At 51.7% G+C, this 22708-nt stretch overlaps 3 protein-coding genes across 3 annotated transcripts in view; 2 read left to right on the top strand and 1 right to left on the bottom strand.

The window, feature by feature from the left end:
* Positions 1–22708, top strand: part of LOC136996504 (SUN domain-containing protein 3-like) — a 512910-nt gene that overhangs the window by 473906 nt on the left and 16296 nt on the right. The window lies entirely within an intron of this gene.
* On the bottom strand, positions 5276–6267 carry LOC136996430 (olfactory receptor 10H1-like). The gene is given in 2 exon segments (XM_067317354.1): positions 5276–6100; positions 6103–6267. Coding segments are annotated over 2 exon segments (990 nt in total).
* Positions 11405–12355, top strand: LOC136996429 (olfactory receptor 10K2-like). The gene has a single exon (XM_067317353.1). The coding sequence runs from the start codon at positions 11405–11407 to the stop codon at positions 12353–12355; it is 951 nt and encodes a 316-aa protein (XP_067173454.1).

Here is a 22708-nt window from a genome sequence, read left to right as displayed (position 1 = left end):
CCTCCAGGAAACAGGTTACCTGTCTAAGCAATGGGGTGAAAGGGATCTCCGGACCTCCTTGGCTGAAGAGAAGCAGAGGAGAGACAGGGAAATCAGGGCGAAAAACCAAGCTAGGAAAGGAAAGGTTGATCTATGGAGGGGCCAGGTACTGGAAACATGTTAAAACCTTCCCAAATGTACCATTTTTCACACCCAGGGGAGGGAGCTGTGAAGGTCCCTGACTCACAGTAGTATTGTTGCCTCCAGACAGCAGGGCAGGTGACCGCTGTCTTTCATGCATCCCTGCTCATTGCTACGAGGGAGAAGTTTTCCATATAAACCAATGAACAAAAAAAGCCATGTGGTGCAGACAAACGCTGAACAGCCCTTCCTTGACCTTCAGCAGCCTTTGCCTATGGGGCCTGCACTTGAGTTTGAACCCAACTTCTCCTAGGCAAATGGCTTGAGACAGTTTCACCCAGACTTCTGGGGAGGGGGATGCAGGTAGTCTCTTTATTTTCTTCACCTCCATAAGCACAGTAATATTATAGAGTTGAAGGCTCTAATAGTCACTTTTGGGAAAAAGAAGTTAGAATCAAATGCTCTGAGACCAGCTCTACAGTCATTAGATGTCTTCTCTGCTGTTCAGTTATATTTCCTCTCTTCAGACCTCAGCCTAAAATGCATTCCCCCCCCCCCCTTTCAATATGTTTGAGAATTCTGGCCAGAAAATGGAATTCAGAGAAATTTTATGGCTTTAATCTAGGGGTCGTTTTGCTGGCCAGACTCTGTCGTAACACAAAGGTCTGTGATGAGACGCTTCTTCCAGTCCTCCAAGCGTTACCGCAGTGTCCCTGCCGGAAGTCATTTACGCTGCCTGTATTTTGGGAAACAGCACCCTCTATTTTCAGCACTGTTTTATGAGATTTGCTCTACCTCTGCGGAAATTCGACCCTCTTATGAACAGGACTCCCAGGCCTCCAGATGACTTCAGGAGGCAGGAGCATCCTAATGACCTGCAAGAGCGGTTGCAGAAGTGGGGAAAGGCTATGCAAAACATGTATCCGCAGAGAAGAAGAAAGAGCCAGGCATGCCAGAGAAACCATGGACAGAGCGGATCCTCTGACTTTCCTGACATGGGAATGACCTGGGCTACATGCTGCATCCCAGTGCCTCTCTGCAGCCCAAAGCAAATGCCTAAAACGCAGCCTGAGTCGAAGGGGTTGCGGGTACGAATGAGACCATCGGTGTGCAGGGACTGGGCAAGGAAGAGGCAGGAGGAGTCTTAGGTAAAGCATCAGAGAGAAACTTTCGCCGCTGTACTTCGTGGCCAGGAATCCAGATTAGGAAACTGTTAAAGATGGATGAAGCCCAGGGAAGACTGGAAGAGCACTGGCATGGAAAGGCAGAGGGATAATGAGGAGAAGCAGGTCCTCTGCTAAATAGCTCTAAATACGGTGGGTATTTCCCCCTTTTGCAGTGCTCTTCCTACTTCTACAGCAACACCTGGAGGACAGAGAGTCTTTTACTGACTCCTGTGTGTGACTGAATCAGGCTTTTGAGTCCATGCTATCCCTGCCACCCGAGAGGCATTTGCTGGTCACTCAGCATCAGATTTAAATGTGGGCCAAAAAAAGACACGGATGACTGAAGACCAAAGGATTTATCCAACGTTTGGCTCTCCCTTTTCACAGCACAGGCTCTGTCCTTCCTCCCCCAGAATATTGGCATGGAGATGTCCAGGGTCCCAGCCCCTGACCCACCGCAGGCTGACAGAGAGGCCCACGGTACCTCGTTTGGTCACAAGGGGTCTGTATCGCATCACCGATCACATCACAAGGATCACTGAAACTCCATCAGCGCTTCTGCCTTTCTCCCTGTCCGTAAGGTTTTACCCGTTCTTTTAAACTCCTTAGTGCAGAGGAGAAGATCCATCTCCCAGCTCAAGCTCCACAATTGCAAGCTGGGCAGATGTGATTGGACTAACATGGGGGAGCCTGCTACCGTGTCAGACACCAGCTGCCCCTCTGGATCCCCCACGTCACGAGGAAACTTCCACCTCTCCTGTTTTCTCTGTCATGGGAATTCATTCTTTGAATTTTTACAACGCAGTCACACGCTTTAGGACCTGTTTATCACCGTTCAAGGACGAGGTAGCTTGTCTGGCCAGGTGTCCCTCTGGAGTCCCACGGTAATTATGCTGAATTTCAAATTTCAAAATTGCCATGAAACTTTCCTTGACGGGGAGAGAAACTGGCAATGAGCTGCCCGGGAGCTTTGGAGAGGCAGGGAAAGGACAGTCCCGAAGACAGGGGGTGCATCTCAGTCCCCGCTCCCAAGGCAGCTCTTTCCCACGGCTGTGCCGTAGCTGTCTGGCTGCAGCTGTGGGCATTGCATCCCAAAGGCGGAGGGGATGTGTGTCTGTGTGGGAGCTCCCACTGTTCCCCCTTTGCAGCCATGCAGGCATTAGGAAGGGAGGAGGTGCCTTTCCTCATGCTGAAATCCACCTACAAATTCAAAATAAAGATGGTCAGTGACTGGTCAGAGCTGGAGTGGCCAGCCTCTGCCTTGCAATGGGTTTCTCTGCAGGCAGGATGAAGGAAGATGTGTTAAAACCGCCGTGTGCTATCCCACAGTTATTTGCATGGACGTAATGGATGAATCTTTCTGTCCAAAACACCATTCATCTCTGTTAGGAAGCTCCGGTGTGAGCAGTGTTGGGACGCTCGTGCAGAGCTGCCTCATGACAGGCCTTGTGCATTGGGGACCTCTGCAAGGGAAGTCTCTGCCTGAGGTTTCCAAGCCAATTCTCAGTGGAAAGTAGCCAAGCTCTGGAGTGCAACCACCTGGGCACAGAGACAGAGCAGCCAATGCGGCCAGAGTTCCTCTCACACTGCCCCATGTGTAAACCTCTGTGAGATGCTGTCAACCTCTGTGCAATGCCATCAACCCCTGTGAGATGCCCCCATTGGAAAGGCCAAGGGAAGCCCTGTCCTGCAGGCCTGATCTCAATGGGGGTCTTGTACCCTCTTGCTGGAGCATCTGGGACTTTTTAAACTGAATCCAGCAGGATTTGCACAAAACCTGCTGAGCTTTCCAGGGCAGTGCTGGGACTGTCACTCCAGTAGCGCACCTTTGCCCAAAGCTCCTCATAGCCTGGCTACGCTCACAGCCTGCATCTAGCAGGCTAGTTGGGTAGATCTTCTCTCACTCTCATTCTCCTGTCCTTTTTTCTGAACACCTTTTATTACTGGCCCACCAGTCTCTCTTCTTCCAGTGCCTCCAGTCAATGCAATAAACTTCCTTTACTGACAATTTTTTTGTTGCCCCCAATACCTATAGTCTTTTCTTTTCTTTTTAACTTTTTAGGACTATCTGTGGCTGGCATGGGAAGTACTCCGTTATCCTACTTAAAACTGTGTGTAAGTAGTGACAGTTAGTAAGCCAAGCCTCTCCATACCTCTCTGGCACAAGGGGAAACCTCCTCTGGTCTCTGGTCTCTTTGCTGGGAGCAGCTGCTCCCTGGCAAGGCTCAGCAGCGGCAGAGGAGAGCCAGAGCCCACCGCACGGAGCTGCAGCTGGGCTGGAAACAGAGACAATGCCAGGTAGCATGTGGATGGAGCATCACACTTCACCGCCTGGAAGTCCATCAGCTCAGAAGCGTCTCGAGTTACAGCTCTCGTGCCACATGCAGCACATGGTGCATGAGTCTTGCAGTAGCAGCTTGGGCAATAGAATTAATGTGATTTTGTTATATGCAAAAGGGGACAGAGTGTGTTTTGCCATGGCTCCAGCTGCCATGGATCTAGCGAGCCGCATGGAGTCAGTGCAATTCCCTCCTCTAAGAACCAGTGCAGGAGGAACCTCCGTTGCACGCACAGAAAGAGGAAGGCAGAGTCACACCTTCAAATGAAACTTTATTGTCTTATACATCCATTATTCTGTGTGTCTATAAATGGACATAGGCAGGGCAGGTGCTTTAGTCTGAGAGGGACCCTAGTGGCCACAAGGACTAGGTCACTGAGCATGAAGGGAGACTAAGGCCCTGCACTTGGATGTAGGCTCTGACACTGCAGATTCCCACACTCGGAAAAGTCAGGTGAATCCCATCTAGCTGTGCAGGAGACAAAGTCACCTTTCTGCCGTCGATTACTTCGAAGTTATGTCGAGTTCTGTAGGAACACCATAAATTGGCACTGCCTCATGCCTCGGACCCATGTTCTCTTTAGTCTCTTTAGGGACCTGTCACTGAGAGTGGTTGGTACCAGCCGCGAGTCCAGATGTATGAGATGTGCTGTTTCTTCCAGGCCACCCATCAGTACCTGGTACGGTGCTGTAGGAAAGGAGATTAGAAGGGATGAGCTCTTGGACCAAATTAAGCCTTCTGCTGTGGCACACAAGCGTATGACCAGCCTCCTCCATTAACCTCCACCTTGCACCGGCGAGGCTTCTCCCTCACACCTTCCTGTGGGAAGGCTGTTTCCAAATTCGACCCCTTTGGGACTTAATAGCTCGTTCTACCTCCCAGCATTCTTGCTCTAGACTGCCTCTTTTTAGCCCTTTCCAGCAGGTTTTGCACCCTGAGGCAATGACTTCAGCGTCATCGCACACTGTGAGAAAAACAGCCCCCTTTTGAGGTCTGCAAGATTGAGGGTTCCCATGCACTTACAGGATAAAACGGGCAGACGAGAGCTGCCACACAACTTTCCTGAGATCTTTTTGTGTTTTTGGGGTTTTTTTTTGGTATATCATCATCATCATCACGGTCTCTTTGTGAAATCAGTGCAGCTGTTGCCCATCCTGGATATTAAACCCTAGAAGTTTTACCGTTCTGCAAGCTGTAGGCGGACTAATGGAAGATCAGTGACTTTCACCCAGGATCTGTTTCTTTGTCAGCTGAAAGCACATCTGAATGATCTCTTCCCTATTGCAGTAAAGCCACGCAGAAATACGCCACGTGAGAAGACCAGCCAGTGTGCCTACGGCAGGGCGATAGTCTTCCGCACCGCTTCTCAGCCTGATTAACCTGCCGTTCCTCCAGGAGCTGCCCACGTCTCCTCCTTCAGGGCACAGGAGCCCCTGGGAGGGTTGAGAGCTGCAGTTGCTCTGGCTGAATTTACAGCGTGAGAAGTTAAACCAAAACGCTTCAGGCAAGTCTCACAGCGAGGCCTGCAAACCCCCAGCGAGGGTTGCGAAAGGCACGGGAGTCACCTGCATGACTCATTTGCCTGGAAAGAAAGTAGCTGTTGTTTGGAAAGCAGCGAGGAACCGCCAAAGGAGAAAAAGGAGAAGTTGTTTAGCGACAGCCACTCCTGTACCCGAAGCTAGATCCCGGGCCAACATTTGCATTCCTGCTGACAAAGCTTTTCCTCAGAGATTTCCAAAAGGCTTTTTTCAAGTCTTTGTTCCTCAGACTAAAAATGATGGGGCTCAAGAAGGGGGTGAAGACGGTGTAAGACACGTCGATCAGCGTGCCAGCTCCCGCAGCGCTGGGCAACCTGTGCTTCAAGTAGATAACGGAGGCGCAGCCGTAGTGCACCACCACCACGGTGACGTGGGAGGCACAGGTGGAGAAAGCTTTGCGCCTCCCTTCCGCCGACGGCATCCGCAGGATCCGGCCCAGGATGAAGGCGTAGGTGAGCAGGATGAAGAAAAAGCAGCACAGCAGGGCAGCAATGCAAAGAGCATTGACCGCTATGCCAACCACGTCCCTGCCAGCACAAGCCAGCTCGAGGATGGGGGGCACGTGGCAGAAGAAATGGGCGATGCGGTGGGACCGGCAGAAGGGTAACTGGAACACAGCGCCGGTCACCAGCAGCCCCAGGAAAACCCCCCCTGCCCACGAGGCGGCCACCAGCCGAGTGCAGACTCAGGAGGTCATGATGGTGCTGTAATGCAAGGGGTGACAGATGGCCATGTACCAATCATAGCCCATCGCCGTCAGGAGGAAAGAGTGCATGAAGCCAAACATGAAGGAGAAATGCATCTGCGCAGCGCACCCAAGGAAAGAAATGGCTCTGCTTCCCAGCACTAACCCCGACAGCATCTTCGGGATGATGGAGAAGGTGTAAAAGATTTCTGAGAAGGACAAAGCACCTAGGAAAACATACATGGGCACGTGTGCAGGCTCCGGTCCACCCTGATAACAACCATTATCACAGTGTTTCCAGCCAGGGTCACCATGTACATGAGGAGAAACAGCACGAACAGCACGACCCGGAGCTCAGGAAAGTGGGAAAATCCAATCAAAACGAACCCCGCTGGGATGGTTTGATTCCCCCTTCCCATTTTTGCTGCGTCTGAAAAGAGCATAACAGCAACAACATTTCAACAGCACCATCAGATTGGCTTTCGGCAGAGAAAACAGCATCTACGTCAGACATAAATTCCTGCCTTTTATCTCCCACAGGAAATATTGTGAAAGCTGATGCTCATTTCTCTAACATTTTTGTTTATTGGCACAGCAAGATCACATTTCAGCACCTTGCTGTTGCCTAGGATCTGCAGCCACTGTAGCTGCTCATGAGGCTTTCTGGAGAGGACATGGGTGGGGACACTATTTATTCTGGGTGAGGGGGGGAAATTCATCTCACCTAATTCTGGATGTCCACCATTTATGTGTCTCTACCTGAGCTGTGTCTCTTCTTCTCCTTCTAGAGGGGAACAAGCATTTCTCACGGCGATTCCTCTGATCCCGTCAGTCATTTACCTTCAGAGGAGGTGATTCACATTCCAAAAGTTCCTCTCCCCTTCGCTGTCAAAGAGGGGCCCCACATAACCTGCTGGGGGGGGGGATGTCTACAGATAGTGGGGGTGCTGGAAATTAGAGGAGATGCAGTTTGAGGTCATCGTCCCAGCACTGTAGGAATTGCTTCCCTGCACTGCATTGCCTCACGCCACTCTCCTACATGGACCACACATAAGGGGTGGTCTGGATCTCACTGCAAGCAATGAGATTCTAACCCTGGCTGCTCTCGGAGAAAACACTGGCCCAGGCATCTCACCTTTAAAAAAAAAAAGGAAAAAAGTCAGCTTTTACCCAGGACCTCACCTGACATACAGCATTATCAACTTACTGGCTCTGCACCACGAGCTGGAAAGAGTTTGTACTGCTTGACTTTTAACGACAGTCGTCAGCCAAAAGCCCGTACAATCCCCGGTCAGATAAGAGGGAGCCAAAGGGTGAGAAAAATACCTTTAAAACTCTGCCTGTTCCTTCTGCTGCCGCTTCTGCCCTCCAGGCTTCAGAAGGGGAAGGCAGCGATGATGAAGTGGCGAGCACTTGCTCTTCCAGGAAGGATGGACCCACCACCCCCAGCCGCGTCAGCCCCATGACAATCCCATGCTCCTTTCCTCTCCATCTCCAGCATGCCCACAGGCATGGCTTGTACAGAAGGATTTAAATAGCTTTCATCCCTCCCCGGGGTGGGGGGAGGCACTGCACTGAGCCCTGTTATCCGAGGCCAGATGCTGCCTGGCTTTTACATCAGTAGTTCCAAAGATTGGAGCGCAGGTGCCCAGCCCATGGTGGGGACTACCCATCTCATGCTCCCTTCCCCTTGCAAGCAGCCTGGCACAGAAGTACAGGGAGGCACTGGAGTCCTGCCCACAGCCCGGCCCCTCCATGAGCCTGACACCAGGGCTTGAAGGAAGTGTCCATGGGGAGCTGCGAGACGAGGCTCCCTCCTCGAGGTCTCCGGAGGCCAGGCATCCCGTGTGGGACCGTTTGCAAAACAAGAAGCTCGTTGCATATCCAAATGGGAGGTCAGCACTGCATGGTCCCTGGCTTCAGCAACTCTCCCCCAGGTTTCCCTGGCACAGCGTCACCTTCCTTGCATGCCACGCTGGCAAGTCAGCTCTCCTCACAGAGTGGAGCTCAGGACTGTGCTCCAACAGCCCAGCCAGGAGGGGCCATCCCCCAGCAAGCTCCTGGCCATCACCCCAATGCCCCATCACACACAACAAAGGGCTCTTTGGCGTACCAGAGGGGCTCTCTTTGGGCCTGAGGTAGTGCAATACTGTATTTTAAGCCTATTTCTGAAAAATACAATAATGAACCCAAAATAACAAGGTGGGGGGTGGGAGGGCTTTCTCACCGCCTTTCGAGGGTCATGCTCTGGGCAGCCCTGGACTCCAGTGGAAACCCATGGGTGAGCAGGTAGATCTTGCTCCTTTGGCTTCCTACTCTACATGTCAGGCTAGAATTCAGTTCACCTAACTCCAGAAATCCCAAGTGGAAGTATCTCTACCTGGGCTGGTTCACTGGACTCCTCAGGTGGCCAGGGAAGAGCTTGGCCATGCAGTCCGGGCACAATTCACCTCCCAGGCATAGGTGTCCACTTTTAGGATGTGGTGGGTCTTCTGCTACAGTCCATCCTGCACTGACAACCCAGACAGCCCAGGGGATCAGCTCCAAAGCAGATCTTTAATGCCCTCAATAAGACTCTAGTCAGAGGGTCTCCCCACAGATTTCTCAGTGTGACTATCTATCTGATCAAGCTCCCTGGGATTGTACCTAGCTAGCTGGTGCTTTGCCAGGTATATGACATCCTGAGTGCTTGGCAAAGATTGTCTTAGCACGTGCACGAGTAGGAGAGAACAACTTATCTCAGCACCTTCTCACCAAGATCCAGATTCCCCAGCTTCCCTGTCAATGCATGACTCATACGGAGCTGCCTGAATGCAGAGAGAAATGCAAAGCCTCCTCTGAGACAACTTCATGCCAATGCACACCCTCAGTCTCCATCTCCTTCAAAGGCAAGTCAGGACAGCCAAGAGCATCCCAGCAACTAGCCCACTCCAGGGTCTGGCCTTACCGTGTCCTAACATTAGCCAGTCTGGAGAGCTCTGGGGACATGGGACAAGAGTCCTTGGGAGGATTGGTTCCCCTCCCCAAGTCCTGGGTGTCCAGAACTGCTCCAGGTGCATGTTGAACCCCTTCCCTCAGGGGGCTGGAAAAGCAGGTGGCCAGACATGGAAGTCAAAAGCAGCAGCACGTGCCAGCCATACCCTTGCCAAACCTTGTACAGACTCTCTGAGTATGCATGACGGCAGTGTGCGTGTCCAGTTCAGCGTCAGCTCCAGCACGGGAGACAGTTCTGGGCAACCCAACTCCAAACTGATCCATCTCCCTGCCCACCTCAACTCAGAGGAGGACAACAAAGATGCCTGCAGGCCTAGGAGAGGTCCTTGAAGGAAGAAGCTCTCAGGAAACTGAGAGAGCTCTGGAAGCCAAGACCATGCAGGCCAAGTTGGCCTGGAGGGTCCCAGGACACCCTGGCACAGATGAGGCATCCTAAGCAGCAGCAGCAGCAAGGGAGCATGCTGGGTCTGCCCACAGTCAGGCCAGGTTGTATCACATTGCCAGTGGAGCTGAGAGCATCATGCCCCTGATCAAGGGTGGGTGTGCCCTTTCCACCAGCTGCACTGACCTCCTTTCACATTCTGGTGAAATCTCTGCTGCAGGCTCCACTCAAGACAGGCCAGGGTGACCCGCTCAGCGTAGGGGCCTATGCTGTGGACACCCACATCTCAGCAGATGGTCCTCCCCCAACCCCTCCATGCTCAAGGGCTTGAGAGCTTGGGGGGCTAGCGGTGAGTTGGTGCAACACCCCCTTGTCTGCACCTAGGTGACATTCTCAAGTGTGGAGAACAGAGACCCAAAAATCAGCGATCTGCTCAGCCAGTGGCTGTGCCACCTCCAGCGGGCACATGGGGGCATCCTCCCTATGGAGTGCAAGCTCTTGCTTCACCTTCCTCCTCCTCTCCAGCAGTGTCTCATAGCCCCAAGCAAGCACCTGGCATGGGCTGCTGTGTGCTCAGCCATGGTTTCTTGGTAGTGCACATGGTTTCATGTCCCCTCACCACAGCACAGACATCTGTACCTGACCCAGCAGAGAGAAATGAGCGGTGGCAGGAAGCAAGCCCCTTGCCTGCGTTTGGCACCTCTCTCAGGAGAAGAGCTGTGCCCCAGAGCTGTGCATTTCATACGAGTCAAGATGAGGACAGACGGCTTTCACCGAGGGTTGGGCAGTGCTACTTCTTGAACACACTCCTGCTGCTCTCCCATCACACCTTGGTCCTCACTGAATCCCAGTATACACCCGGGGCAACCGTCCCGGTGCAGTGGAGAGGTGGTGGGCTGCGATGGGTGGAAAGGAGCAATGAAGGGCAAGGCCACTGTTGCCAAAGAAACTTTTTTTTTGCCCGCTTTCAGCAAGAAAGGAAGGACTAAAGGCGCCTGCTTGATCCTAGTTATTGCTTAGGAAAAGGCCTTGTGTCTTGAGTTCAGCACACATCCGTTGCTGAGAGCTGCTGAGGGTATTGCCAGGATGCCTCAGGGAGATCGATCCTTAATTATGCCCATTGCAACCAACTAATGATGTCTGTCCCCAGGTGAGGACATAGCAGTCCTTAATGAGCATGCACCTGAGTCTCCTGGAAGAGCTCAAAGCTGCTGACACCCTGCCCACAAGGACAGGACAGGGTCTCTCAGAGAGGCTGGGGCTGCCTCCAGCTACAAGTGTGCAGAGGGCTGCAGGCCTGCTCCATGCCTGAACATCCTTCTGGACAGTGCAGGTAGGGCTCCGGGCTCATCTTTCCCCTGGCTCCACAGTTTTCCTTTCTGCAGCCTTACTCTTCACAAGGTAAAAGGGGAGGGAGAGGACCTGTAGCAGAGGCTCGACTAGATCCCACCATCCTGGTGTGAATCTACCCTGTGCCGAAGGAAGAGAGGGTCTGAGCCTCCTTCACGCAAGACCCCTTTGTGCTGTTGCCCTTCGAATGTGAAAGGGAGCATTCCAACGTGCCCACCGCTAGCCCAGGGTGACCAGGAGCCTGCGTGTGCATGCAGACAATGCACACAGCCCATGGCTTGAGCCAGCCCAGGCAGATCAGCAGCGGGAGCTGCCTGCACTGCTCAACCCCCCTGCCTTTCCCTGCTCTGCTCCTCCAGCTGCTCAGGGCAGCATCGCTTGGGGCAGCTTGGACGCTTCAGCGTTGACAGCTCCGCACGTGTCCCTGAGAGCTCGCGCAGCCCCTTTTGCGCGTGAGAGGCTCTGAACCGGCATTTTCCGTCTTGCAGCTCCACAGCCACCGCGCTGCCACAGCTCACGGCTGCCCCCCAGCACACGAGAGAAGGCGCCAGGCATCCCCGCGCCAGCCCGGCTCGCTGCACGCACCAGCTTGCTCTCAGGAGGGCAAGGTGCTGCCCCACCGCACCCTCCTTCTGCTGTGCAGCCTCAACCAAAGCACAGTAGCCCATATGCACCAGGAGGGCAACCAGCATGGGGAGGGAGAGGCCAGGAAAGGGCTCTTGAGGAGGGACACTAGCAGATTCTCTTTGTCACTACAGCTCCTTGCACCTTTGGTGAGACGGGTGCTGCTTTTCTTCCTGCCCAGCATTCAGAGAAAGCCTTTCGCTTCCATGGAAAATGACAGCCAAAGCCTGACCACGGACTTCATCTTCCTGGGGTTCTCCAACCTGGCAGAGCTGCAGAAGCTGCTCTTTGTGGTCTTTTTGCTGCTTTACCTGGTCACTCTGAGCACAAACGCCACTATCATGACCATCATAAGGCTTGATCCGAGCCTGCACACGCCCATGTACTTCTTCCTCTCTGTCTTGTCGTTTCTGGAGACTTGCTACACCTTTGTCATTGTCCCCAAGATGCTGGTAGACTTGCTGGCAGAGAGGAAAGCCATTTCCTTCCTGGGCTGTGCTGTGCAGATGTACTTCTTCCTCTTCTTGGGGTGTTCCCACTCCTTCCTCCTGGCCACCATGGGCTACGATCGCTTCGTGGCCATCTGCCACCCCCTGCACTACAACAGCATCATGACTCGGCGAGTGTGTGTTCAGCTGGTGATCGCTTCTGCTCTCATTGGCTTGCTGGCCGCCCAGGCCGATACCACCTTGATATTTTGCTTGCCCTTCCAGGCCTCCAGGAAACTCAACCATTTCTTCTGTGACATCGCCCCGGTCCTCAGTGTGGCCTTTGCTGACACCAATCTCAGCAAGGCCGTTGTCTTCACGCTGGCCATCTTCGTCCTTCTGATCCCGCTGATGCTGATCCTTATTTCATACCTCTTCATCCTCTTCACCATCCTGAAGATCCCCTCAGCCGCAGGCAGGCGCAAAGCCTTCTCCACCTGCAGCGCTCACCTGATGGTGGTGGTCGTGCACTACGGCTGTGCCTCCTCCATCTACCTGAGACCCAACGCCAGCTACTCATCGGACAAGGATGCGGTGATCTCAGTTGCCTACACCATTCTCACCACGCTGCTCAACCCCATGATTTACAGCCTCCGGAACAAGGATGTCAAAACGGCGCTTCGAAAATCCCTCAGAAAAAACAGACTTTCTCAGAAAGATTTCCAGTGAAGAGGTTGTTCCCCTTATGTATTTGCAGCCAACATCTTCCACTTCCAAGAAAACATCACCCCTTTTCCGTGCCTCCTCTCTTACTCACAAAGAAGCTTCTCGGAATGACACGACAGCTCACTGGGGCTGGCAAGGACCTGACATAAAAACCTCATAAATTCAAGTCATGGTGAAGGTGCAAACATGAACCCTGATGAAAGGCACCCCCTTCTGGAAGGGTTCAATGGCTCTGGAAACCCACATGTGCACAACTCTATTTTGGGGATTGGAAAGGCTCTTTGGTGACATTTTTTCACCTGACCCAGTTAGTAAAGAAGAAAGGTAGGTGTTGAAATCATTTCAGGGTGAAATGCTTAGTTTTTAAGGAGATTGCAAACTCAGGACCGTGCTCCTTTTGCGCATCAAGATGCCCCTGAGCTCCGGCATTCATCTGTGTGCATGTTATTCTAGCGCCCATTAGCAGAGCCTGCAAAGCAAGTGAGCTGCATCAGGTTGCATCAGCTTGCCTTTGCCATGGGCTAAGTGTGAACCTGGACACAGACCCGAGTCCTGAGACAGCTGGAAAGTTCAGGTCCACTGACTGGTGAGACCAAGAACGTGAGTCCAGATGGACCTACAGAAGGGCTCCTCAGGAAGACCTGCTCTAGAAAAACGAATTAATAAGATCTCTCCCTGTGAGCACACTTCTCCTCCTGCATCACAGTGCCTTCTCAAAAAGCAGTGGAGCCAGCTGTGAAGCTGGAATTAGCAAAACCAGGCAGGACATCTCCTTCAAGGGGGGAAAAGACTCTTCCTGCAGCACCGTTCTTCACTGTTCTGCAGAACTGAGCATTTGTAAAATGAACTTCTTCCCGCTGCAGCCAAGCACATCCTTTGTTTGAACAGCGGGACCTCTTGAGATGTGTCTGAGCAAAGGGCTGGCTGAGCTCTCTTTTTCCAAACCAAGGCACCAAGCAGAAAACAAGCAATGCCCAGCCCTCAGCCAACAAGGATCTCTCCAGCAGAGTCCTCAAGAACTAAATAAAGAAATAGGCTTTGCTTCCTGGAAAAAGTGAAAAGGTAGAAGGAGACAGAGAAGAAAAAAACAAAAGACGCTTATTTTTTCCCTCAATTTCTAGGTTTCTCATAATGTCAGAGGTACAGCCATGTGTCCTCCACAGCTTTGTATATCGCCTTGCAATTGCCAAGGCAGAGGATGGGCGAGAGGATGTTGTAGAAGCAAAAGACATTGCTGGACTTTTGAAAGGATTATGGAGATGCTTTATGCATTGCACAGTGCATATTCAAGAGTGACTTGAGACCGAACCAGGACAGAAAAAGGACAACAAAAAAGAAGGGTCTGAAAAAATGGTCCAAGAGAGATATGAAGAAAACATATTTCACCAGGGTCACTAGAATCCAGCGGGAGCAAAACCTTCTCCCTTTGGTAAATCTGAATTAAAGCAGAGGATTTCCCTCATGCATTATTTCATTTATGTCATTCTTCATTGATTTCCTGTATGATGCTACTAATTATTTCATCTATATTTCATACATTATATTGGTAATATATTATTTTGCTGCCACTGCCCTCAAAGGACCTCGGGTGCTGCACCTGCTGTTGCCTGCCCTGTGGCATAGTCAGCAGGATAGCAAGTCGTATCACCGATCATTTACAGAGGCATGGAGTGAACTTGAGTCCCAACTTCTCAGAAGAATGGGCTCGTGACAATTAGCATAATTGGGAAACTGATAAAGAATACCTAAAAAGAAAGAAATAGAAGGTAAAAAGGCAACTGAGTTGTTCCTGTCTTTGAAAACTGAACAACTGCAGAAACAGTTACAGGAGGAAAAGGAGAAAAGACAAAAGTTGGGAGAAAAGGTCGAGATGACGCTTATGCAGGCTCCATGCCTGCCTCCCAACAGGGTACAGATTAGGAAACTAATAGTATCCCCTGAAGACTGGGATGGAAACATCTGGGCTGATCCCAATGATAGCGAGCCAGGGGAAGATGACCCATTGTTCCCCTCAAATCCCCCGACTATGAAGCTAAACCCATTGTTAAAACCCAAGGAAACAAGGGACCTCGGGGTGGTGCTCCACAACATACTATGCAAACTACTCCCTGGGATCTGTTACAATTGACAAATTTGCAAAGGAGATATAGCAGAAAACCAGCTGAAACTGAATACTTGTGGCAAATCTGCCTAAGTGGCAGCAACCGAATAACGTCGAGTGAGGATGAAGCAAATGGCTACTGGGGTCTGGGAGTTTCCTTACATTTAGGACCCGGCCCTGCAGATATACCCCATTCTATCACCAGTCGAGTAGCTTACCGGGCTGGAGGAATAGGCACAATGGAGCGAGGTGAACCTTCCATAATCCCCATTACAATTATAAGTGAGCTCTCCACAGCCATCACAAAAGCTGCTTACATACAAGCCATGCACCAAGGAGGACGCGGTGATATCCCAGTATCTGCTATAGTAGATTCGGCAGTGTTAAAACCACTCATTAGAGGAGCCCTGGCAATTCTTAAACCCTATTTAATTATAAATTAGGATGAGATAAGAAGAGACACAGAATACAGTGAAAGACTAGGTGATAACAACACCCCGCCACATACCCCCCCGCAGGCAACTCCCTACATGGGCAGTATTAATGCATGGCATTGTTAACCACAGCCGTGAAATGGGCTGGGAAGATCCATCAGATGAGAACAGGAATCTGAAGTCCCGTGGAAGAGATTGTAGGGTGAGACCAGTGATACCCCCATGGGGAACAGAAACTAGATCGAAGGGAAGTAAGCCTAAAGACCCACAAACAGAATCTCGAGAATGGAGAAATGGATTGTGGAGGAAAGCCTTAGCCCTAGGCATTCCCAGAGTCGCGATTCAAGGTCAGTCTACTGGCATTATCTTGAGTCTGACTGAAGCATTCCAGAAACGAGATAATGGCGAAAGGAAGGAACGTACTTTGACTCCTTGGGCGCCAGCTCCCAGAGAGAGAGAGAGACAATCCCTTCCTCCCCCTTAGGGAAGAATTGCAGGGCATGAAGCAAAAAGGCAAGTAATGCCCGGAAGGCAATTGGGTCTGCCTGTCCAGCAAGTGGAGGTTTATCAGTGGTTAAGTGATAATGGCCCATATATCTTGATTCCAGTCGGTCCTCAACGACAATTGGTGAAGTTTTTAATAGATAGGGGAGCACAAATTTCAATACTAACACAACAAAATGCCAAGAAGATGGGGATGGGTGTGCAATCCGGATGGCAAAGAGTTAAAATTACTGGTGTGAACAGAGCAAGTGTTGCGTGCCAAACTGCCAAGGTTAATTTATGGCTCCCAGGTGAGAGGCGCATGTTGACTACTGGCTTTGCAGTTAAAGATCACAGTGAAAAAAATTTTTAGGTTTTGCTGCTTTAAATGGATGAACCTGGAGCCTGCCAGACGACAGTGCGTGGTCCTTCAGCTCAGACTTCGACTCCAACCCCAGTAGAAATAGGGAGGCTGCAGCGAGTGTACTTCACGCAGCCCCTGCACTCCCTGATTCAAAAATTACTAGCATACTGCAATATCCAATTTCTGCTGTGGCACAAAAAGGAATTTCTGAAGCCACAGCTGACTTGGAGAAATGACAGATTATCTCCAGAACCCACTCCCCATGTCTGGCCCTGTCTGGCCAGTTCAGAAACCAGATGGGAAGTGGCATTTGACAATTGATTATCGGCACCTGAGTGCTGATACAGCCCCACTAACAGCTGCTGTACCAAATATTGCAAACTTAACAGCTACTTTACAAGCAGCTGCATACCCATGGATGGCAGTGCTAGATGTGAAAGCTATGTTCTTTATGGTCCCCTTGCAGGAGGAGGATAAAGAGAAGTTTGCTTTCACTTGGGAGGGAATACAATATACCTTTAACAGACTCCCACAGGGGTATGAACATTCACACAGAATTGCTCATGCTGCACTTGCTAAGTTTTTACAGACAATCTCACTCTCTCAAGATGTGAAACTGTACCAATATATAGGTAGGAAGCTACTGGTAACAGTAGTACAAAACATAGAATTAGTGCACGATGGATTTTTCCTTCTTTTTGATGGGGTAACCTGTCCAGAAAACCCCACCTAGATGAGTCTATTCTACCTTTTTGTTTTGCAGCATCCAACAAGATGAGAAGAAGAACCTTTCCCCCTAGCATAAATACCTCTGCTGTTAAAAAGGATGAGAAAAAGCTATCCCCACAGATTTCAGAAATCAGACCCTATGCCATCAAATATGTAAGCCAACAATGGGTCCTAGTCAACCCTTCCCAGTCACTCAAGCGAGTAGAATTATGAATGCAAATTAATATCTCTGCTGTAAAGCCCACATGCTCACAATTCCTAAGCACATCCTATGCAGGATGGTCATCTTGGCTACATGGATAAATCCTCACCTCCCCAAAAAGAACACAGAGAGATGCAACCAGAATTTTAGGGACTGGACTGGGAGTCTTGAACAGCATAGATGCGGAAGTGCTCATAAATAAACTAAGCACCGCAACGGGCCATTGAAATAAATTGGAACACCCACTATGATCTTCCCTGTTAGCATTGAGTACTAATCAATGGCTCCTGTCCGACATATTGCCTCAGTGGGAAAGGATTAATGAAAAGGACCACCAACTGATTGTGGATGCACTTGGTGTAGCCCAAGATAATGTTTCTCTAGCTCTTAGTTGTATCCAGGCTCAACTCTGGATGTAATCTATGGCAGCAGCAATTATAAGAGAAGGCGAAGAGGCACCTTACCCACTGAAATTCAAAAGGTAATTTGTGATAATGCAACTAAATTTGAAAAAGACTCCCAACCTTGGTGGCATTTAGTCCATTTTACTTATGACCCCATCAACAATAAGGCCACAGCCTTTGTCTTAACAATACACAATGCTTCAGTATACACCATATACCCAATCATTGTGCTGGGATTAAGTCACAATGGCACTATACTCTACGCGTTAGAACTTCGAGTATGGGCCTAACAAAACGGAAACAAATGGCAAACCGTTGATGTTAACGCATGTGTTGTATGGGAACAAGGATTTATTTGTGAGAGGAATACCACCAAAGCCCAAGACATTTGTCTTGACACAAAATGACCTTGTCATTTTGAAATACATCCCGATGAAACCCCTGAAATTGTACTTGTATATCTTGGAAAAGGATGTGTTTGTATGAGAACCCTTTGTGATTTTATACTTGGAGATAACATTACTGTAGATACAAGCAAGCACTCAAACATTTGTTTGTAACTTTACTGAAGTTATGGGATGCAATTTTACTTATTCAGCTCCTGTTACGTCTCATCAGTTGTTACAATCTAATTATATATTAAATTGAGATTTATTGCCTACCCCCATCGGAATGAAACTTACACTGGTGAAAAAACTACTACAACACGATGACCTGTGTCAACTGCTGAAAGGCATCCAAAACAATGGACAAAGAACCCTAATCACTGTTTGTCATGATGCAGAAGAGAGGCACCATGTTCTGGAAAGAGTGAAAAAAGATGGAGAACATCATTGGTGGGAAACTCTTCTCAGATGGTCACCCACAGCAATGGGAAGTTTTAATCTCATGCTCCATCCAGTTGTGATTTTACTAACTCTAATGTTATGATGTCTATTGCTTATAATCATATTGTATGCAAAGGTTTGCTACGCGATAAAACAACCTGAGTTCAACCACCCAAGACATACAAATTAGTACATAATTAATAGCAATACTTTATGCTAAAGACCCTTTGCTTGCTGTGGATCTGTAAGCACATAAATTATCAATACACTAGTTATGGCACAGAGGCAATAGGTGACCCTACCACCACTCTGTGAAGGATAAGATGAATTGACTATAGTCACAGGCTGGAATGTGACCGTGTGCTTCCCCCACCCCCCGACCTGACCTGCTAGGGCAGGGGAAGGGGCTCGTTTACGAAGGTAGGCTGCTGCAGTGGCCGTTTGGGCTTGCTTTTCCCGCGCGCGGTTCTTTTCGCTGGTGGTGGTGGCGGTGTTTTCTCTTCTTTCTTTCACTTCCCCCACCCCCCGCCGTTTCTTTCTATTGTTCTTTTATTATCGGTCGGCCGGCCGGCCCCGTGCCCTCCCCCCCCCCCGGCCGGCACCGCCGCCCCCCCCCCCAACCCTCTCCCCTTTCATCGTCTAATGCTCGCTCCCTCGTGTTCCCTTCAATGCCCGGCCCCGGCCGTTCCTAAACCTCGTGGCCAGCACGTCGCTAGGGATTGAGGAAGAATCCCTGATCCCAAGCTGACCGGCGCCCCGAGGCAGCAGGGGGCCCGGGGCCTCTCCCCCTCTCCCCCCCTCCCCTCGCCTCTCTCCCCGGCAGCCCCACCCCGCCATCTGCGCAGGCCCGGGGCGCCCGCGGCGGGGCAGGGCGGGACGGCGCGGGGCGGGTCGGCGCCGGCCCGCCGGGACCTGCTATCTTGGCCGGGCGCTCGGGGAAGCAGGTGCCGCACGCGCCTGTCGCCCGCCGGCAACCCGCGACAGCGCCCAACCCTCCCCCCCTCCCCGCGGCGACCGGACCTCGCTGGGAGTCCTGCTGCGCTCGCTCCTTCGCAAGGTAGGAGTCCCGCGGCCCCGCGCTAAGGGGAGGGTGCTCGTGTACGAATCTGCACCGTTGCGGGCACTGTGTGTCTGTCTTTCTCTGTCCCCCGGCACTACCACCCCCCCCGGGGCCCCTCTGCCTCCCCTCCCATTCGTTGTCGCCTGCTCGCTCCCTTCGCTGGTCGGCCCCGACCGTTGCATTCCGAAGCTTCGGGGATGGCGCGTTGCTGGGGGCTGAGGAAGACTCTTGGAACCCCGCGCCGCCCCACCCCCCGGCCGCCGCCGCCGCCGCCCAGGGACTCGCGGGCTTTTTCTCCGGGCGCTCAGGGAAGTAGCTTCCGCGCCCGCGCGCGCCACCCTTTTCCGCCGACATCCCCCCCCCCCTCCCCGCACGGCCCGCCACACGGGGAAGGGCGTACCAGGCCGGCGACCTGCAGCTCCGAGGTGGGGGAGGGCCCCGCAGGGCAGAGGGTGCGGCGGGACGAGGTCGACCCCCGGCCCGCGCGCTGGAACCGTTAAAAACGGCCGTCCCCGTCCCGTCCCCGCCGGCCGGGCCTTGACGAGCACTCTGCGCCGCCCCGGGAGAGGGGCACCAGGTCTACCACCCCCCCCGAAGGGGGGGGAAGTTCCCGCGACACCAGGTCTACCCCGGGACCCGCGCATTCGGGCGGGCGCCCTCCCCAGGGAAAAGGCCGCCAGGCCACCCGCCCCGGTATAGCGGCAACAGGACTACCTGCCAATGCCGGGGGAGGGCGGGGGGAAGGAAAAAAAAAAGAAGTGGGCAGAGAGACACCAGGTCTACCCCCGGACCCACGCATTCGGGCTGGCCCTCGGCCCGGCGGATCAGTCGCCGCGACCGGAGCGGGCGAGCGGGGCAGCACGTCTACCCCGCAGCCTGCCGCGTGGGCAGAGTTTGCGCCGGAGGTCGACCCGCTGCTGCCGCCCGCCTATCAGCAGCCGCTCGTGGGTCACCAGATCAACCTGCTCCCGAGCAGCGGAAGGAAAGGAAAAAAAAAAAAAAAAAAAAAAAGACAGGAGTGATTGACTGAAAATCAAGATCAAGCGAGCTTTTGCCCTTCTGCTCCACGGGAGGTTTCTGTCCTCCCTGAGCTCGCCTTAAGACACCTGCATTACGGTTTGACAGGTGTACCGCTCCAGTCAAACTCCCCACCTGATGCTGTCCCTGGAGCAGGTTGCACCCAGCATGCGCCAGGCACTTGGCGCCAGAAGCGAGAGTCCCTCGGGGCTCGCCCCCCTGCCTCACCGGGTAAGTGGAAAAAACAATCAGAGTAGTGGTATTTCACTGGCGGCCGGGCCGCGGTATGGGTCACGCGCGCGTGGGGCCTCCCACTTATTCTACACCTCTTGTGTCTCTTCACAGCGCCAGACTAGAGTCAAGCTCAACAGGGTCGTCTTTCCCCGCTGATTCTGCCAAGCCCGTTCCCTTGGCTGTGGTTTCGCTGGATAGTAGGTAGGGACAGTGGGAATCTCGTTCATCCATTCCTGTGCGTCACTAATTAGATGATGAGGCATTTGGCTATTATTGAACCATGGAACATTCCATGGCACCTTTTCCGAGTTGGGCTTGGTAGGTGGCCCGTCCGCCCGAGTCAAATTTGGTGCGCGTCATCTGGGGACTAGATCCCATGTCACAATTATCCAGGCTCAACCACAAGAGAGCCGGGCAAGAGCAAAATTCAGCGGTACAGAAGACAGAGCAAGCCCCACGTCGTCTGTGTGAAGAATTTTACTGTTGCCTTCTGAAGATGGACTTTGTATATACAAAGTCACAGTATATAAGTCAATCAAAAGAAATTACACATCCTTACCTTTACTTGTAAAGATGTGGAGTATGTCCACCGAGGACAGGAGCGCCCTTTGTGAAAAGAGTCTCGCTATCCTCCTCAAGAGGCTGGTAGAGAGTCCAAGGTCGGTGAGGAGACTCTCGTTGCCTTTGTACCACTTCCCTCTAGTGCCAATCGGGAATCCCAAGAACTCCACCTCTCCCGCATTCGTCATTTCCTTCACTTGTTCTTCCAGATGTTGATATTTCCGGACTTTCTCTGCCGTGGCGTCACCTAGAGATGACAACCCACTTTCGTAGCAAACAGTTACATCCACTACTTTCGCCTGGTGCTCCTTAACTACAACCAAATCCGGCTGAAAGAGTTCATTGTTGTTATCCCTAAGGTTCGGTTCGATATACGCCAACCACCCCAGTCTCTTGGCCTCTTCAGCCAGCATTCCCCATAAGATGTTATGCCTACGAATCCGGGCCTCCTGAACTGCCGGGCAGTATCCGATAATATGGGAACAATTTCCCACTCCGCAGGACAATGCCTGCACCCCTTTGGAACAGTTCTCCCAGCCCCCGTGCCAAATACTCCCTAGTGGGATAGACATTGGCCCGCAGCTGTATTGCTGTTAATAGCTTCCTGTGGGGAATACCCCGGTAGTGTATGAGCCAACCATTACTGATGTTGTCATTCTCAAAGTTCTTTATACCGCGGCCTTGTGATCTTAGATTGGCCCAATTTTCTAACTCTCTTTTTCTCCACTTGCTAGGAACCGGATAGATGACTCTGGGTGATGACATCTCCCATTCGGATGAAGCCTCGCTGCCTCCCAGTACAACCGGAATTGTCATCGGGAGTTCCTCTCCGATCGATGGAATCTTATTAGCCCTTCCTCCAGCGGCGATCCATACCTTGTTGTATTCCCTCTGGATCCCCTCTTCGAGAACAATAGTTCTCGTGATGATATCAGAGGACTGGGCAACTCGATGCAACCAGTGAGCCTGTATATTTGGAATTTGGCTCGCCAGCCGCGCAATTCCTAAGCCGCCATCACTTGTGCTGGCATATAAGATGGTGTCACATGTGCTGGGAGGTAAGTGAAGCCAGCTCTTCACTGCTGATCTAATGGCAAGGTCCAGGGTCTGGAGGTATGAGGCATTCACACCAGAATGATCTGCTGCATACAGCACCCGTGGGACTGCATACCTGTTCAAGATTTCTGCTTTCTGTAGTGGTTTTAATGGGGCTGTCCCGATGTTTTTCACCCAGGTGTCAAGCTTTTCTTTCAACTCCGGCTTCGAGAGTCCGACCCACGGGTCTACTTCCAGGCCCAAATACTTCTCGGAGCTTCCAGGCTCAAACAGATGGAGCTGAGCCCCTTCAATTTCCCACGGGTCACAGCTGTTAACAGTATAAGAGTCTTTCGTGGGCCTTATCATGAACCCGTGGCATTTCCTAGCTTGCACCTTCAGCCCTGTTGCATGACAGAATTCTTCCACCACTTGGATATTCTTCTGCATGCCCTCCCATGAGTCGCTGAGTAGGACCAGATCATCTGTGAATGCTAATGATGATATCAAGCTGCTACCATATTTAAATCCTTCTTTGATCTCTTCTAGTTTACATAATGGGTCTACTGCTAAATTGACTAGTAATGGGGACATCGGATCACCTTGCTTTACCCCGGTGAGGATCTTAATCTTTTCAGAACAGGTTTCCCCTATCTCAAGCCTAGTTGCACAGTTGTTATATGAGTCGGTGATGATGTCAATTATATGATCATTGACACCCTTCTGTCGGAGGACCTCCAGGATATGGTGGTGATTGACCGAATCGAAGGCTTTCGCTAGGTCCACAAAGACGACCGCCAGCGTCTTGTGATCTTTCTTGGCATGCCTGATGAGCACTTGCAGGAGCTTTAGATTTTCTGCACAGCCTGGGGCAGCAATAAACCCTCTTTGTCGGTTGTTAATTG

The sequence above is a fragment of the Apteryx mantelli genome, unplaced genomic scaffold, assembly GCF_036417845.1.
Source record: "Apteryx mantelli isolate bAptMan1 unplaced genomic scaffold, bAptMan1.hap1 HAP1_SCAFFOLD_40, whole genome shotgun sequence".
In the NCBI taxonomy this organism is placed as follows: domain Eukaryota; kingdom Metazoa; phylum Chordata; class Aves; order Apterygiformes; family Apterygidae; genus Apteryx; species Apteryx mantelli.
This window is presented reverse-complemented; position numbering and strand designations above follow the sequence as displayed.

Coding starts and splice junctions, on each gene's coding strand:
- LOC136996429 (XM_067317353.1), top strand. CDS start 11,405: ATGGAAAATGACAGCCAAAGCCTGACCACGGACTTCATCTTCCTGGGG.